Raw genomic sequence first — 15,666 nt, 5'->3', positions numbered from 1 at the left:
GATCTAGAACATGCATTTGAAAAGATTCACTAACATTCTCGGGTTTAGGTATCATTGGAGAAGGTAGGAATTTTATCAAATATTTATGTGTATCAATTTAGACATGGTTTGGTATTGAGGTGATTCTGAAAAAAGCTGCTATAAAAAAAAGCTGGGAGCTGTTTTTGTGTTTGGTAAACACTCAGCTTCAGTTTTTTTTCACAGTTTTGGATGAAAAAAAGTCAAAAACAAGAAATTGCAAAACTCAGCTTTGAAAAACCTGTTTTTTTCACATCTGTTTTACATAAAAGTTTACCAAACACTCTAATACTGGTTTTTTTTTTTTTTTTTTCAAAAGCACTTTTACAAAAAAGTTTATCAAACACTCTGCTGCTTTATTTCACAGCTGCTTATTCTCACAGCACAGCAGAAACAGTTTTTTTTCAAAGCACAGCAATACCAAATCAGCCCTTAGCCTTGTGTAATTCATGTACTTGAGAGGTGAGTGCGTGGCGGACTTACATTAACATGTGGCTCATCCAGATTACTGCACTTCAATTTTTTGCAATATACAGTATAAACACAAGAAAAATTAATAATGAAGAGGGTAAAAAATTAGTGGTTGTGGTGTAATATCTTAATAAATATGGTGTTAGGTTTACACTCATGCATTCCGGATTTAAAATTCCTCATTTTTTAAATTATTCTAATAGTTTTGAATTCTCCTTATCCCGTTAATAACAACAATTTTTTTTCTAAAGGTAAGAAATTGGCCATCGGAAAAGCTTAGTGCTGGATCGAAAGAAGAAAGTTTAAATAAGAACGATTCATGGTTTGGCCCAATCCAACATAACTGCAAATGGTTGGGCCTAATCTGTCTTCAATATCAAACTTGGGCCCGAATCGATGATGTGTTAAACTTCCCTCGCTAATCCAACGGTCAGCAGTTGCCATTATACCACTCAATCAGAGCCGTGTTTCACAAGACCCACTCAATCAGAGCCGTGTTTCACAAGACTCGTCTTTGATCTTCCCATCTAGCCAACGCAAAAGCGACACGATGACACAGAAACACAACGACACGTGTCACCAATCACTCGGCAGATGAGGTTCCCCTAACTTGTGGTCATCACGCACCTCCTTGCCCGCACGCTGCCACTCTCCTCCCCCTAAATCTCCCGCGAATAATATCTTCCCCCGCAACAAGACAATTTCCGTCACCCAACATCCCAAATTTTAAATTTAAATTTTATTATTTAACGTAAGTTTTCCATCAGTCTTTTAAACAAATTAGATTAAATTTAATTTAATGATTTTTGGACCGAAAATTCGGTAGAGAGCTTTTTCGACCGAAAATTCGGAAGAGAGCTCAAGATATTGGAGCCACATTTTGAAGCACTTTCAGCCACTGTGTTGTTATCTGCAATGGCCATGGTAGCGAGGCTCCACGTATGCCCACAGAGCTTGGAATACTTCAATTTCAAGGACCACCGCGGAACCGGCCCGGAGTTGATAATCGGGTCGGGTTTTCGGCGGTCCGGGGGGCTGCTGCCCGCGGGGCGAAATGGGTTTTCCTTGAAACCGTGCAGGTCGTTCAGGGGGGAGGACAACGGAGGGGGTACGGAGGAGGGAGAGGAGGAAAGTGCGAGAAAGTGCAGGAATTTGAAGAAGGGAGGTGGGAGTGGGATTTTGAAATCTTTGAAATCTAGTGTTTTGGGGGGTTTTGGTGTGGGGCTTAGAGATGGGGAGGAGTACAGGAACGCGGTGGCCAAGTTGGAGGAGGTCTGTCAATCTGTGAGTAATGTTTTTGCTGGTCTTTGTTTTCGTTTAATTAACAGTGTTTTGAGTTAATTAATTATGATTTGTTTAGTTGGAGCATGTATTTGTTTATTTTTTGAGAAAATCCAAGCTTGTTTGGGATTTTAAACCTTGAAGTTTGAAACATTTTTTGGGTGGGAAAATCCAAGGAGGAAAATGATTCAGATTTTAAATTTTGAAGCTTTCATAAACTTGTTTTTTTTTTTTTTTTTTTGGTTGTTTGGTTGCTGAGAAAATCCAAGGAGGAAACTGAACTTTTTCGAAATGATTGTTCTGTTAGGGTTGTTATTCAAATTCTTATCAACAAATGAAAGGAGAAATGAAGTTAACCCCTCAAGATTTATCTTTCATCACTGAACTTTGGGGAAGCAAGACTGTACTACGAAGTTTAAGCCTCAAGATTTTGTCTTTCTTCTTTTTTTTTTTTTTTTTTTTTTTTTTCAGTGAGATTTATGAAAGACATCTTTCAAATAATGATAGATCGTTTCAAGGTTGTCTTGTTTATCATGATTCTGACATGCTTGTAAGTGTCTTTAAAAATAGGCTGCCGTTCAAATCGGAAGATATATTGTGACCATGATGAGCACAGGAGTCATACTAGCAATTGGGTTTCAGTTGTCAGGTTAGAAGCATGTTACTATTTAGTTTCATATTATCCGTCCGAAATGTAATGTTCCATATGTAGACCTCTAATTTATTGGATTTTTTTGAAGGTGGAGACAGTGATTTGAATGAGCTAGTTTGTTATAGCTGGCTTGGTGGAATTATTATCGGAACTATGGTTGGATCTAACATGGTTTTAGAGGATCACTGTCGAGCTGGTCCACGAAATGTTGTCATCAGTGGAAGGTAGATACTCTCTCTCGCTTGCTCTTCTTCTTAATAAATTTTGTAAGGAGTTGTGGGACTGGTGGAGGAGGCTTTTTAATTCTGTAGTATCACGAAGATTGATCTAGTATAATATTTTCATATATAATGGCTTCAAGAGAGCATAAAAGTATGATTTACATGTATTTTGCGTCTTTTGATTGGCTGGTACAGCACAAGGGGACTTGGAAAAGCACTTGCTCGTGAATTTCTTCTTTCTGGAGATCGTGTGGTTGTTGCTTCTCGAAGGTGATACTTAGATTTTGAATTTATGATATGTGTGTGTGTATAAATAGTACTACTGCTACTGATTACTGAATTATGTCAAGGCAGCCCCGAGTCTGTACAAGCAACTGTCAGAGAGCTTGAGGAAAACCTGAAGGAAGGTATAAACAGTGCAGGCGGGTTATCCAAGAACCTGAAACATGCAAAAGTAGTTGGCATAGCATGTGATGTTTGTGAAGCCGGCGATGTGCAGAAACTGGCAAATTTTGCTGTTAGTGAACTCGGTCATATTGACATTTGGGTAATCTTTTGAAACCATCGATTAGATGCTTATCACTTTGTAACTATCTAATTTGTAACCTCTTTCACAGATAAACAATGCTGGGGCTAATAAAGGATTTAGACCCTTGCTTCAGTTTACAGACGAAGACATTAAGCAGGTATTTGCAAAAACAATAGCTCTATGTTGTGGTTCTTATGTGAAGAGAGTGCAATAGACTGCACACACACGCTCTCTCTCTCTCTCTCTCTCTTCCTAACTCCAGGCACACCCTAGCACCCATGTGCACGAGTCTGTATTAAAAACATGATCACATTCATGTGACTAGAAATTTGTTCTTCAGGATTTTGACAATGCATAATCATTTCAAAATGGTTCACTATCTAGCTTAAACCTTCTAATTTTATGTCAGATTGTCTCGACAAACCTGGTTGGGTCTATACTTTGCACTCGAGAAGCGATGCGTATAATGATGAATCAGGCTAAAGGTGGGCATATATTTAATATGGATGGAGCAGGCTCGGGGGGATCAAGTACCCCTTTGACAGCTGTGTGAGTACCTTGTCTTGTTGATAGATAGTAATCTTTTCTTTTGTGGGAAGAGGTTGAACTGTCACCTATTTTTTCGCAATTGTGATTTCTGATCCGTGACAATTATATGTTGATACTTATGCTATTTTACCTCTTCAACCTTAGCTATGGATCAACGAAGTGTGGTCTTAGACAGCTTCAATCATCACTTTTAAAGGAGTGCAAGCGGTCGAAAGTAGGAGTGCACACCGCATCTCCAGGCATGGTTCTTACAGATCTGCTTCTGAGGTACACTTGATGAATTTTTATTTTCAGGATGCATGTCTTGTTTCATTTATATGGATTTTCTAGGTTTATTGTTAAACGAGATGGTTCACCTCATGAGCTGAATATATAAAGTTCCGAATCTTTTTTGAAAATGGTTTTGTTCGTCTAGGATCTGAGAAATTATCTATTGCTTGTTTGCAGTGGCTCCTCTTTGAAGAATAAACAAATGTTTAACTTCATATGTGAGCTTCCTGAAACAGTAGCTAGAACTTTAGTTCCACGGATGCGAGTTGTGAAGGGAACAGGAAAGGCCATCAATTACTTGACACCTCCGAGGATCTTACTTGCTTTAGTAACTGCATGGCTGCGACGTGGTCGCTGGTTTGATGAACAGGTGATTATTTGACTTTTGTTGCGTAAGATATGCGATGTTACTGCACTTGTATGCATTGTGACAAATCGAGTTCTTCAGATACTTAAGTAGTTAAATTAGTGATGCTTTAGGTTCGTATAATCAAGGACTCATGGTCATGCCAACAGTGCAGTGCCATGATTGTTTGATATCCGTAGTTGCAAACAAGCGAAAACTGATTCTGGTATAACTTGCAGGGCAAGGCATTGTACGCAGCAGAAGCAGACCGGCTTCGGAACTGGGCAGAAAACCGCACCCGTTTTTACTTCACTGATGCAATGGAGATGTACACAGAGAACACTTGGGTGTCTGTCTTCTCACTCTCTGTTGTCTGTGCCTTCATCATCCTCTCTAGCACCAGCAGCAACTTGCCTGGTACTTGAGATTTTCACACAAACTCAAAACCGAAACCACTAGGTATTACCTCAGGCAGATACTATTTGTGTAGGACCAGACCAGACACATTGCTCAGAACCACGTATGCGACCGAAGATGTAGGGTACCATTTTTCCACCCTGCATCGATCGGACACTAATCGTTTTAAAGCATTCATGGTAGATCATCGTAAGGCGATTTGACTGCTACGCATCGTTTACAAATCCGAGCTTTTGTGGGGGGTTCTATATGCAAAATCATGTAAAAACTTGAGTAGTTCATAGTAATATTTGATACCAATTTGTTCATGCTCGGAGTAGCAATGCTACAAAGGCGTAAATCGAAAAGATGCACCATAAAACCAGCTCTGCCATTGTTTCTCTCTTCCTTCTTTTTGTACGGTGTTCATGTTTTCGATGAACATCTACTCACCTTCTCCGCTTAGGCTTACGAGAAATGGTTTTGTCGCTTCTGCAAACTTGGACTTAACTAAGTTGACTAAATGCAGAAATTATTTTATTAGTGATATTAAATAAGCAAGTAAAGCCCTTAAAGCACATTTAAAAGCCTGTTGGTTAAGGAGGACGGCTTTGGTAATGGATTTTAATTACCATAAAAAGAGACGTTACGATACTTATTAGAAATAAATAAAATAAAGTATATAGCTGGATTGAGCTAAAAGCATCTTTAGAGAAATGCCAAAAGTATTACGTGAACTGTTTAATAAAAAAGTGATTTTCTAGTTTTAAAAATAATGTCAAAATTTTACATGAAATTATATTTTTTTCACTACGCTACTAAATATGAAGACAACGTCAATTTTATTTTAGTTTATTTTAATATCAGGCCTACATATTTCTTTTATTTTTTTTTCACTTAATTCACTACTTTACTACTAAATTATGGACGCGTTTAATTTTCTTAAATAACTAAAAAAATATTTTAATTTGACATTACCTCTATATTTCTTCCACCTTAGTCAAAATAAAATAAAGGTCAATGTCATGGCACTAATTAATTATTATCGAATGAACCATCCCCATGCGAGGCCAGGGCAAATTCAACCCCCCTCTCTCTCTCATTCAAATCTCAATCCCACATTTTTATTAATTTTTAATTCGTTTTAGATAGTGTGTATTTATATATATATATATAACCAAAAAAGTATAATACACACACACGAAATTGTCTGGTAAAATGATCATGGTCTTGATAGTATACATGTTTGAAAACCGAACGTATATCTTTCACCAGGTCATCACTATATTTTGAAGCAAATTGCCAGCAGCTTTGCTTCTCGTCCCACTCAATTTTCTTTTACTGTCAAATTACTCGTGTTATCATTGTCCTAGCTTTTGCCCTAACCAAACACCCTTCTTTCTCTTAGGCCATCTCCAACCGATTCGGTCAGAGGATCATTGGGCTAAAAATAGTTCAAAACGACATGAAAGCTGTCTATAACCGAGAACTTGGCCAAATGGCTCGTGGGCCCCACTAGGCCAACACCAAATCAGGCCAACCGGCTGGCTCAAATGAGCCAACCAGCCAGCCCTGGGCTGGCCCGAAATTCAAATGTCAACGGCTAGCTTACGTCATGCTGATGGCAGTAGTTGTTGGATTTGAATTTTATTTTTTTTTGGGTAAAAGTTTTTAAAAAAGTAATAAAAAATTCCAAATGTTGTAGTCTTTAATATTTAAGTTGTAGTTTTTAAATTGAAGTTGTTGTAGTATTTAAATTGAAATAATAAATTATGTTTGACTTATAGCCCTTTGGCCCTCTCGGTTGAAGATGGTATGAAATATGGTACGACACTGTTCATTAAAATATAATTTATTGGAGGACTATAGGGCTAAAGAGAGTCATCTGGCCCTCCTTCGATTGGAGATGGTCTTAATTTAAGTTTCCTTACGCCTTCATAAAATTTAGAGTTTTTATTTTAAACACGACGCGTTGCATAATTCAAAATTTGCATAATTATAAGACTCAATTTATATACGATTAACATATATATGGATAAGCCCATACATGATCTATTGTTCGCATTATGTGGGAAAGTTGGACACAATACGCCATGACTAACTCCACCATACTCGCCATGACTAACTACACTACACCATAGTCATGGCGATGGATCCAACCATGTGAGAATGACATTTTCTAACACAACTTGTAAGGCATCATTTGGACTAGGGTACAATTTTGACCTGGGCTTTGAACTGAAAGCTTAAAACAAAGATCGGTTTATGATTGTATGTTTGGTGTAACAGAAAAATACATGCTCAGAGACTTAGGAAGCTTCCTGAAGAAGAGTTTAGACAAATAATGATATATTAATCTAACCAATTAAAATTAATTAAACATGAAATAATCGCCAGCAAATCCACTAATTGCAGACGTTAAGGGATGTGACATTTGATTTGACCGAGTGCCGCCGCGCATTTTTTCGGAATTGACTCGCCGCCTGCAATTTGTGCTACCTGCCGTTGCAAGCCATACGAATATCGGACCGGTTCTTCCTGCCACGGTCCATGCATGGATATGTATATGGACAACTAGCTAGGGTTTTGCATGTCCACGCATGGAGGAGTATATTTATATCCGTTATATATAATTAATATGATTACCTCCACGTCTGCGAGTTCAACTCTTGATTCTTAAATTATTTTAGCAAGAAAAAACATATTCTTAAAGAGAATATAAAATGCAGATTAATACTTTCAATTAGAATTCAACCCCTCATTTAGAAGACGATTATCAAGTATGTCATATCCCTCTTTTCTGTAGGAAGCATGCAGTTGTCAACTTGGTTGAGTGTGGGTTTAGGTGTTGGTGTTCAGCTGGTGTGGGTTTACTTAGAGTAACAGCTACCTGTATACATATGCCATAAAAGGATTAAAAATTTCAAATCAGATAAATTAGGAACACCTAATCCTTGACTAATTCATAACTTATTGCCTTCTTTTATGCTATATCTGAGTAACGTTATTGATAGAGTTAATTTGTACAACTCACTTTCATATTGGTATTCTCTATGCATTGACCCATATATCCTTCTCCTTTTTAATATATAAAGGGAAAATACATTAGAAATATAGGAAAACAAATGAAAATAGCTTGAAAACTTTGAGTTTTAATCAAAATGACAAAAAATGTGTTGTAAGTGAATAGTATCAGGCGTGACTTTTTAGAGTAAAATTGTATTTTTTTCGTTAAAATGAACAATATCGACAATATTTCGTTAAAACTCCCTAGATTCTTGTTTCTATAATTTCTATAAAAGAAATAGGTTATGGACACTCATTTTGGTTACAAAAGAAAAAGAGCTTGTTTGGTTACAAAAGTTATTGATTTTTTGAGTTCAAAAGTACTTTAAAGTTATTTTTCAGGATTTACTTGTATTTTTATTATGAATTGATTTCAAAAACATTTTCATCAAAACATTTTCAGTCATTTTTAAAACACTTCTAAACGAGCCCCTATTGTGTTGTTTGATACTTCAACAGTTGTACTATTAAATCATATATTATAATACGAGTGAATAATAAATTTATACTTTAGGTTACTCATGCCTTGCTCAAAAGTATTGGAATAGAAGAACAATAGATTATTGAAATAACAAGTGATTGAGTGTTGATATTAGGTTCAAATCCTACTTATCACTTTATACCTAAATAATCAAAAACCCTAAGCATAACCTGCATCAACCACTGCACTGTATATAAATGCATGCGCCAGTTCCTCCTCATCCCAAATAAAAATAATTAGGTTAAAAACGATGGAACAACACTCGGCAATTGTGGCAGGGGAAGCAGCTGCAAATATATCAAAGTTCAAACCAAACCGGTAGTTCTCTCTCTCTCTCTCTCTCTCTCTCTCTCTCTAAAAAAAGAATGGTTTGTGAATCTTGACATTTCCAAGGGAAAAAGTTCATGGTAGATATTTTAGGTTTTGCTACACTTCCTATAGTTTTGGGGTGTTTTTGTACCATACGGAGTGTACTATGTAAAATAACTTTAACAGTATATCAAAATTCTATGTAACTTACTAATTTCAACATTAATGAAAATGCAAAATCGGCACAAATTGCTAAAAATCTAGAATGACATACAAGGTTAGAGAAATAAAAAAAATCCAAATTGGGTAAGAACATTATCACCCTTCCTAATTTGTATTTGGACACAAAAATTTCAATGTGAATTGGGTCTGCATGTTGTGTGATTAGATAGCAAAATACCTCACTCATCTTTTTTATTTTCTTTTTTCCACTTTTCCATATGTGGCATATAATATCATGGTGTTCACTAAAAACAAGTGCACAATATATAATTGAAAATGGATGTAATATCCACATATCTCATTTTACTTCTCACACATCTTTTTAATTTTCGGTCGTCAAATCGGATGAATTGATGAAAATCAACGAACAGAAATTATCAAAGAGTGTGTGAAAAGTAAAATGAAGTGTGTGGATAGCATACCCCATTGAAAAATATATGCCGACAACCAAATATTTTATTTCAAAAATGGACTATTGCACACACAAAAATAAAAAATAAAGAGGTTAAATTTTTAAATAAAAAACTAAACAATATATTATTAATAGAAAATAAATACGTTAATCAACATTTAAATAATTATCTGATTATAAAAAATATATCATTTAATTACATAATTTAATCTAAAAAATATAATCCGATCGTGGATAAAAATATCCATTTATATCGAACGAGAAAAAAGATCTAATGACTTCAAAATAATTGAACGAGAAGCCATATGAGGTGGCATTCCAAAAATCTTATTTTGCATTCTAAACTTTTTATAATTAGAAAGAAATAACATTTGTAAAGAATGTAAAATAAAAATTTTAAAATATAATTAACCGCTAAAAAATAATGAAAATTAATTTGTACACATCATATACCGGGCAAGAACGACAAAGAAAAACAAAAAAAATACTCACTTGAGGAATAAAAAACAAAAGCGGTCCCATTTCACCACCAACCGAAACAAAGGAGAACAAAAATCCAAAGAATTTATAATCCCGGCCGAGTAAAAGACGGAGAAACGCGGGGGCCAATCGTGTAGGGCCCACTGCATAAGTCCACAAGACCAAGCTTCCCACTCGGTGTTTCCATTCTCTCTCTCGCTCTCATCACCCCAAAACCCCGGCTGCTCACTCTCTCTCTCTCCTCCCAGCGCAGTAACAGCTAAAGCACAGACGATGATCTCTCTCTTTCTCTCCTAACCATGTTACTGAGGAATTCTTATTGCTATGAAACAAAAGCAGAAAGAAAAAAAAGCAACAAAAATACCTTCTTTTAATTCCCAAACCAAAAAAGCAAACGCTATCTGTCTGTGTTTCTCTCCCTCTCCCTCCTCTCTACTTTCTCCATTAAAACCACTCAACATTCTCTCTCTGTCTCTCTGTCTCTACTTTTTCTAGAGAGAGAAAGTGGAAAAAGATCGAAGCTTTTGATTCGGCGGAGGCCAAGAGGGCTATTTCCCAGCTATCCATTTTCTTATATTTTATTTTACAAGTACCCATTTCATTAGATTTGTCTGAATTTTACATCGAACAATGTCGGCTCCGGCGCCGTCGACCAACACAACCTCGCCACCACCACCCACCGCTCCGGCGCCTTCTGCGACTCCGAGCGCACCGCCTCCATCGACTCCGAGTGCACCGCCACCAGCGACACCGAGCGCGCCACCACCAGCCACTCCGTCGTCACCACCACCACCGTCTTCGACCACACCCACACCACCATCGACAACTCCACCTCCAGCCTCTTCTGCATCTCCGCCGCCGCCGACATCAACCACTCCCTCTCCTCCACCGCCGAAATCAACCACCCCATCTCCTCCACCGCCGAAATCAACCACACCATCTCCTCCGCCGCCGACTGGTTCGGGTTCTACGCCATCTACCCCGTCAAAGAGTCCTCCGCCTCCGCCACAATCGTCTTCGTCGCCGTCGCCACCATCTTCAGGCTTGGACACGGGGGTTATAATCGGGATTGCCATCGGGGCTGTGGCGATCTTACTGGTGCTGAGTCTTCTCTGCATTTGTTGCAGTAAGAAGAAGAAAAGGAGAAGAAGTGATGAAGAGTATTATATGCCTCCGCCGCCGCCTCCTGGGCCCAAAGGTATCAACTTTCCGTTGGTGTTTTTTTTTACATTTTCGATCTGGGTTTGTTGTTTCTTTTGAGTTGGGTTTAAATTTAATTTCATTTGGAACGTTTTGATTGCTCTGCATGTAAAATTTGATGGATATGATTACTTGATTAGACTTTTTGAGTTTTGAAGTTTCGATTGAGTGAAAATTAAGAACTAAAACCAAAATGGTTATCAAACGGGGCCTTCGTGAAGTGGTTTTTGACTAAGATTTTTCGCGATATTGGATCTGGTCATTGGATTAAAAAATGCTCTTCTGCATTTCTCCCTCAAAGGTTGTCATTGATTTGCATTGTTGTTGATGTTTTTCGGCGAATATCTGAATTCGTGACATCTGCATGTCTGATTTTATGAACTACTATAAAGTACCGGGGAATCTGGTAAAGCATGATTTTATTGTCGTTACCATATCGTGTTAAGTAGCCGACCCCACTTAGTAGAAAAAGGCTTTGTTGTTATTACCATATCGTGTTAAGCATCAATTAGAAACATTTCCAGCCTGTTGTACTCTGACTTGAGTTATGAATTTTAGTCTCAAACTTTATAATATGTTGTGTTCTTTTATGGTTTTTCTTTTGTGGTTTGTCTTGTTGTTTTTGTTTCTGGCACTCATTAACTTATTCGAGTTTGAAAGAATGTGTTTCTGAGGAAGGTTTGCCTTTGACTGCCAATGAATCCTCCGTAAATTATTATTGCTGTGAATTATCCAGCTCGAATTGAATACTGATATCCCAGTGTTTGTTGGTATTTTCCAGTTGACCCATACGGTGGTCCGCCGCATGAGTGGCAACAAAATGCTCCTCCGCCTGGTAATCATGCAGTCACAATGACGCCAAAGCCATCTCCGCCACCACCAGTAGCAGCACGGCCACCACACTCACCACAATATAATCCAAGTCCGGGAGCAGCAGCACCACCACCTTTCACAAGCAGCAGTGGAGGTTCTGGTTCCAATTATTCAGGGGGTGATCTACCCCCACCACCACCTCCACCAGGCTATACCTTGGGATTTTCTAAAAGCACATTCGCATATGAGGAACTAGCATTGGCAACTGAAGGCTTCTCGGATTCCAATCTTCTTGGTCAAGGTGGATTTGGATACGTACACAAAGGAGTCCTTCCAAATGGGAAGGAAGTAGCAGTCAAGCAGCTGAAAGCCGGAAGTGGGCAAGGGGAACGTGAATTCCAGGCAGAAGTTGAAATTATTAGCCGTGTACATCATAGGCATCTTGTTTCACTGGTTGGATATTGCATGACTGGATCCGAGAGACTACTGGTTTATGAGTTTGTTCCCAATAATACTATGGAGTTTCACTTACATGGTACGTTTGTTTTTGCAGCACATAATATTGAATTTGTGATTATAAACAATTAAATACCTTTATAATCAAAATTAAAACAGTGAATCTATTATGTCTTTGTAGTTTGTAGTTAGGGTGCGCACACACACACATATAATATTGAATTTCGCATGTGGTCCAATATCCTAGTGGATAGGGTGTTATAGGGTGTTGGGTTTCCATCCATGTGTTCTGGGTTCGAAACTCCCCTTCCCCTAAATTATTATAATAGTTTCGACCCCTCTCCCCTCCCCTTAATAATAATAATAAATAAAAAAAGGTAGTTGATAGACCGTTGCTTGATTGTTTTTACCATGGCGATGTTGGTGCATACTTCTGGTTACAAGGATCTGATAGAATATTCATACTGCAGGAAAAGGGCGACCTACCATGGATTGGTCAACAAGACTAAAAATTGCTTTAGGATCTGCCAAAGGAATAGCATATCTTCATGAAGACTGTAAGTTATCCATGTTCGTGCACACACACAAGTGCACTTGAAAATAATTACTTTAAATTGGTCCTTGACATCTGAACTCTGGATTTTACATCATAATAATCTGTAAATGTTATGCAGGTCATCCAAAAATCATTCATCGTGATATTAAAGCAGCTAATATACTTTTGGATTTCAAGTTTGAGGCAAAGGTATGGACTGCATCAGTGAGGGACCAGCCATTACTATGCCTCGTCAATTTGACGGTTAAATTATGTTGACTTAGATATATCGTGCTCAGATTTGATCTGTACTATATGATTTATTTTAAGATGATTGGGTGATCATGTGAAGGAATTTTTAGTTCTATATAAACTGAGATTCACTGTCTTTGGCTCAGGTTGCGGATTTTGGACTTGCCAAGCTTTCATCCGATGTTAATACTCACATTTCCACCCGAGTGATGGGAACGTTTGGGTAAGAGTTGTGAAACCCATTCCTTTCATATTGATATTCCCAATGGACTTAGTTATCATAATGATTGTAGTTTAAGATTGACCCAAAGTATGACCAGGATTTTATCAAGATTGAGAGGTCTCAGGTTGAGACTCTTGTAAACGTTGTTTGGTGTGGTAACCAGATATCGTATTATTCATGTTCTTACATGCTTGCTACCTTCAGGTATCTAGCTCCGGAATATGCTTCAAGTGGAAAACTCACTGACAAGTCAGATGTTTACTCCTTTGGTGTTATGCTTTTGGAGTTGATTACTGGACGCCGGCCTGTTGATGCATCTCAAACTTACATGGAGGATAGTTTGGTAGACTGGGTGAGTAATAAGTCACTTTGTCTGTGAATAACTTGTGAACTGTGGTTGGTTTTTTTAGAGAATGACGACTAATGAGAGAGTTGTGGAATTGCAGGCAAGGCCTGTGCTAAATCGAGCGTTGGAAGAAAGAAACTTTGATGAACTGGTTGACCCTAAGCTTCAAAACAGTTACGACCCCAATGAGATGGCTCGCATGGTTGCTTGTGCTGCAGCTTGTGTACGTCATTCTGCACGGCGTCGACCTCGAATGAGTCAGGTAAATTTTCTTAAGTAAGAGCTTAATCTTTCATGTTCCGCAAGTGAATCTTCTAGATGTCATGGATCTTAGTTGATCTGCATCCATTGGACAAGCAAGGTTTTCAAGACCCACCAGCGTTCTGTAATGTGTCATCTGACCATATTTACTTGATACACGCAGGTTGTCCGAGCTTTAGAGGGCGACGTGTCTCTTTCCGATCTCAACGAAGGAATCCGGCCTGGGCAGAGCAATGTCTATAGCTCTTACGGGAGCTCAGACTACGACACAAGCCAATACAAGGAGGACATGAGAAAGTTCAGGAAGATGGCATTGGGAAGCCAGGAGTACGGTGCTAGTAGCGAGTATAGCGCGCCCACAAGTGATTACGGCTTGTATCCATCCGGCTCAAGCAGCGGGGAAGGCCAAAGCCGCCAAACCACCCGAGAAATGGAGTTGGGAAGGATAAAGAAAACCAACCACGGTTTTAGCAGCGGAACCTCTTAACGGCCAGTGCACAATTTTTTTTCCTGTAAAGAGTTACCACTTCCCATATTCTTAACACACCTCTTTATCAACATTGATTTCAAGAACACAGCGTGTTTTAGCGCCAGTTCAATCTATTTTTTCCCCTCTTCGAAATAATCGAGTTTTTGGTTTTCGGTTTTACAGAGTATATAGCAGCGCTTATGCAGCAGTCAACAAAAGATTCTTTACCAATTCTTTTATTTGTGGTTAATCTTCCTTCTTTCACATATTGTTCCCAAACATCTCTTATAACAGTTTCTTAGCATTACAATTTTTCCAGACACCAATGGTTTCAAGTTATGTTCCGAATTTTCCTTGATTACCTTTGTATACTCAATGTCGATGCATATTTAACTGTTGAGTTTGATCTAACGGTATTTTGCCCGTTTCTATTGGATAAAATTCAGTTGTCGAACACTGAGTTTTGTTCTTCAAGATAATTGGGACAATAAAAACCCTACCACCATGAGTTTTGTTGTCGTTCAAGAGAATTGGGACCTTAAAAACCCTACTACAACCATGCGTGCAAGGTTTTGAATGATGGGTTTGGTTTGCTGAATGCCATTCATCATGAAAGTTGAAAGCCGAACCCTAACCCTAAACCCTAGTGGAATCTCGCAGCCCACTGTCCAACAAAGCAAAAAGTTGATCATCTGAACCCATTCAGCCTGGTGGGGACTGGCTAGGTTGTAGGGGCCTCCCTACTTGTATTCGGTATTCCTATAGGGGGCGTTTGTTGCACTGGACTATCTCAGACTAGATTAGCTTCAAGGACTAAGCTAGACTGACTTAAACTAGATTAAGCTAGGCTAACTTAGTGAAGCATTTGGTGCAGTGTCGGATTAAAAAGTAGGATAATGAAAATAATCTTGTAGTTTATTGTCAAAATTAATCTATTATTAATTTCTTCACATAATCTCTCTCTCAGCTTCCCTTCTCGATCTTGAGTCCACCAGCAAGCTGCTCCACTTTCCTCATTAACTTCACAATTTCACCATCTCTCCACTCATCGCCCTCTCAATTTCAAACTTTATCTCACATCATTTGCTCCATCTGGGTCAGAACAAAAACACCACAAACACTCTTCTCCAACTCTAACCCAATATTTTCCTTGCTCTACTCACTCAACTCGCTCACAAGGGGCTCAATCTCCACGGCGGAACCGACTCAGCTCGGACTCCAAATCTGCCTTGCCCTGCACCAGCGACTCCACCTGCTGCTGGCGGTCCTTGGTTTCCTTGAGCAGCAGAAAATTCAGCGACTTGAGGTTCTGGTTCTGGAGCTACACTATCTCGCAAGTCGCAACTAAAGATAGTTGTAACATGATATCTTTAATTATAAAAGAGTACGAATTTTACAAGAGAGCTCT

General features: G+C 38.4%; 2 protein-coding genes across 3 annotated transcripts; both read left to right on the top strand.

Moving 5' to 3' along the window:
* The first annotated feature begins 1,160 nt into the window (after positions 1–1,160).
* On the top strand, positions 1,161–5,062 carry LOC137740429 (probable chlorophyll(ide) b reductase NYC1, chloroplastic). Of its 2 annotated transcripts, none has more exons than XM_068480309.1 (10): positions 1,161–1,761; positions 2,341–2,419; positions 2,511–2,646; positions 2,839–2,913; positions 2,998–3,190; positions 3,261–3,329; positions 3,582–3,721; positions 3,866–3,988; positions 4,169–4,361; positions 4,577–5,062. In XM_068480309.1, exons 1-10 carry the CDS (start codon positions 1,405–1,407, stop codon positions 4,760–4,762), a joined length of 1,551 nt encoding a protein of 516 aa, XP_068336410.1. In that variant the 5' UTR covers positions 1,161–1,404; the 3' UTR covers positions 4,763–5,062. The 2 variants fall into 2 exon arrangements, with proteins under 2 accessions (XP_068336410.1, XP_068336407.1); XM_068480306.1 differs by having other exon boundaries at positions 1,162–1,773.
* Positions 5,063–9,925: 4,863 nt separating this feature from the next.
* LOC137732965 (proline-rich receptor-like protein kinase PERK1) lies at positions 9,926–14,492 on the top strand. Its single transcript, XM_068472196.1, has 8 exons — positions 9,926–10,901; positions 11,685–12,251; positions 12,643–12,729; positions 12,847–12,917; positions 13,106–13,182; positions 13,387–13,534; positions 13,629–13,790; positions 13,953–14,492. Exons 1-8 carry the CDS (start codon positions 10,334–10,336, stop codon positions 14,274–14,276), a joined length of 2,004 nt encoding a protein of 667 aa, XP_068328297.1. The 5' UTR covers positions 9,926–10,333; the 3' UTR covers positions 14,277–14,492.
* Positions 14,493–15,666: the final 1,174 nt, after the last annotated feature.

This window comes from Pyrus communis, chromosome 1 (assembly GCF_963583255.1).
Source record: "Pyrus communis chromosome 1, drPyrComm1.1, whole genome shotgun sequence".
NCBI classification, from domain to species: Eukaryota; Viridiplantae; Streptophyta; class Magnoliopsida; order Rosales; family Rosaceae; genus Pyrus; species Pyrus communis.
Note: the sequence above shows the minus strand (reverse complement) of the source record. Positions and strands in the feature narration are given on the sequence as shown.

What these genes read in the sequence shown, in the direction of transcription:
- LOC137740429 (XM_068480306.1), top strand. Translation starts at nt 1,405, where the DNA reads ATGGCCATGGTAGCGAGGCTCCACGTATGCCCACAGAGCTTGGAATAC. An exon ending in AATTGGGTTTCAGTTGTCAG is followed by an intron (nt 2,420 to 2,510) that starts GTTAGAAGCATG and finishes ATTTTTTTGAAG; the next exon opens with GTGGAGACAGTGATTTGAAT. An exon ending in AGTACCCCTTTGACAGCTGT is followed by an intron (nt 3,722 to 3,865) that starts GTGAGTACCTTG and finishes CTTCAACCTTAG; the next exon opens with CTATGGATCAACGAAGTGTG.
- LOC137732965 (XM_068472196.1), top strand. Translation starts at nt 10,334, where the DNA reads ATGTCGGCTCCGGCGCCGTCGACCAACACAACCTCGCCACCACCACCC. An exon ending in ATTTCAAGTTTGAGGCAAAG is followed by an intron (nt 12,918 to 13,105) that starts GTATGGACTGCA and finishes TCTTTGGCTCAG; the next exon opens with GTTGCGGATTTTGGACTTGC. An exon ending in AGGATAGTTTGGTAGACTGG is followed by an intron (nt 13,535 to 13,628) that starts GTGAGTAATAAG and finishes GTGGAATTGCAG; the next exon opens with GCAAGGCCTGTGCTAAATCG.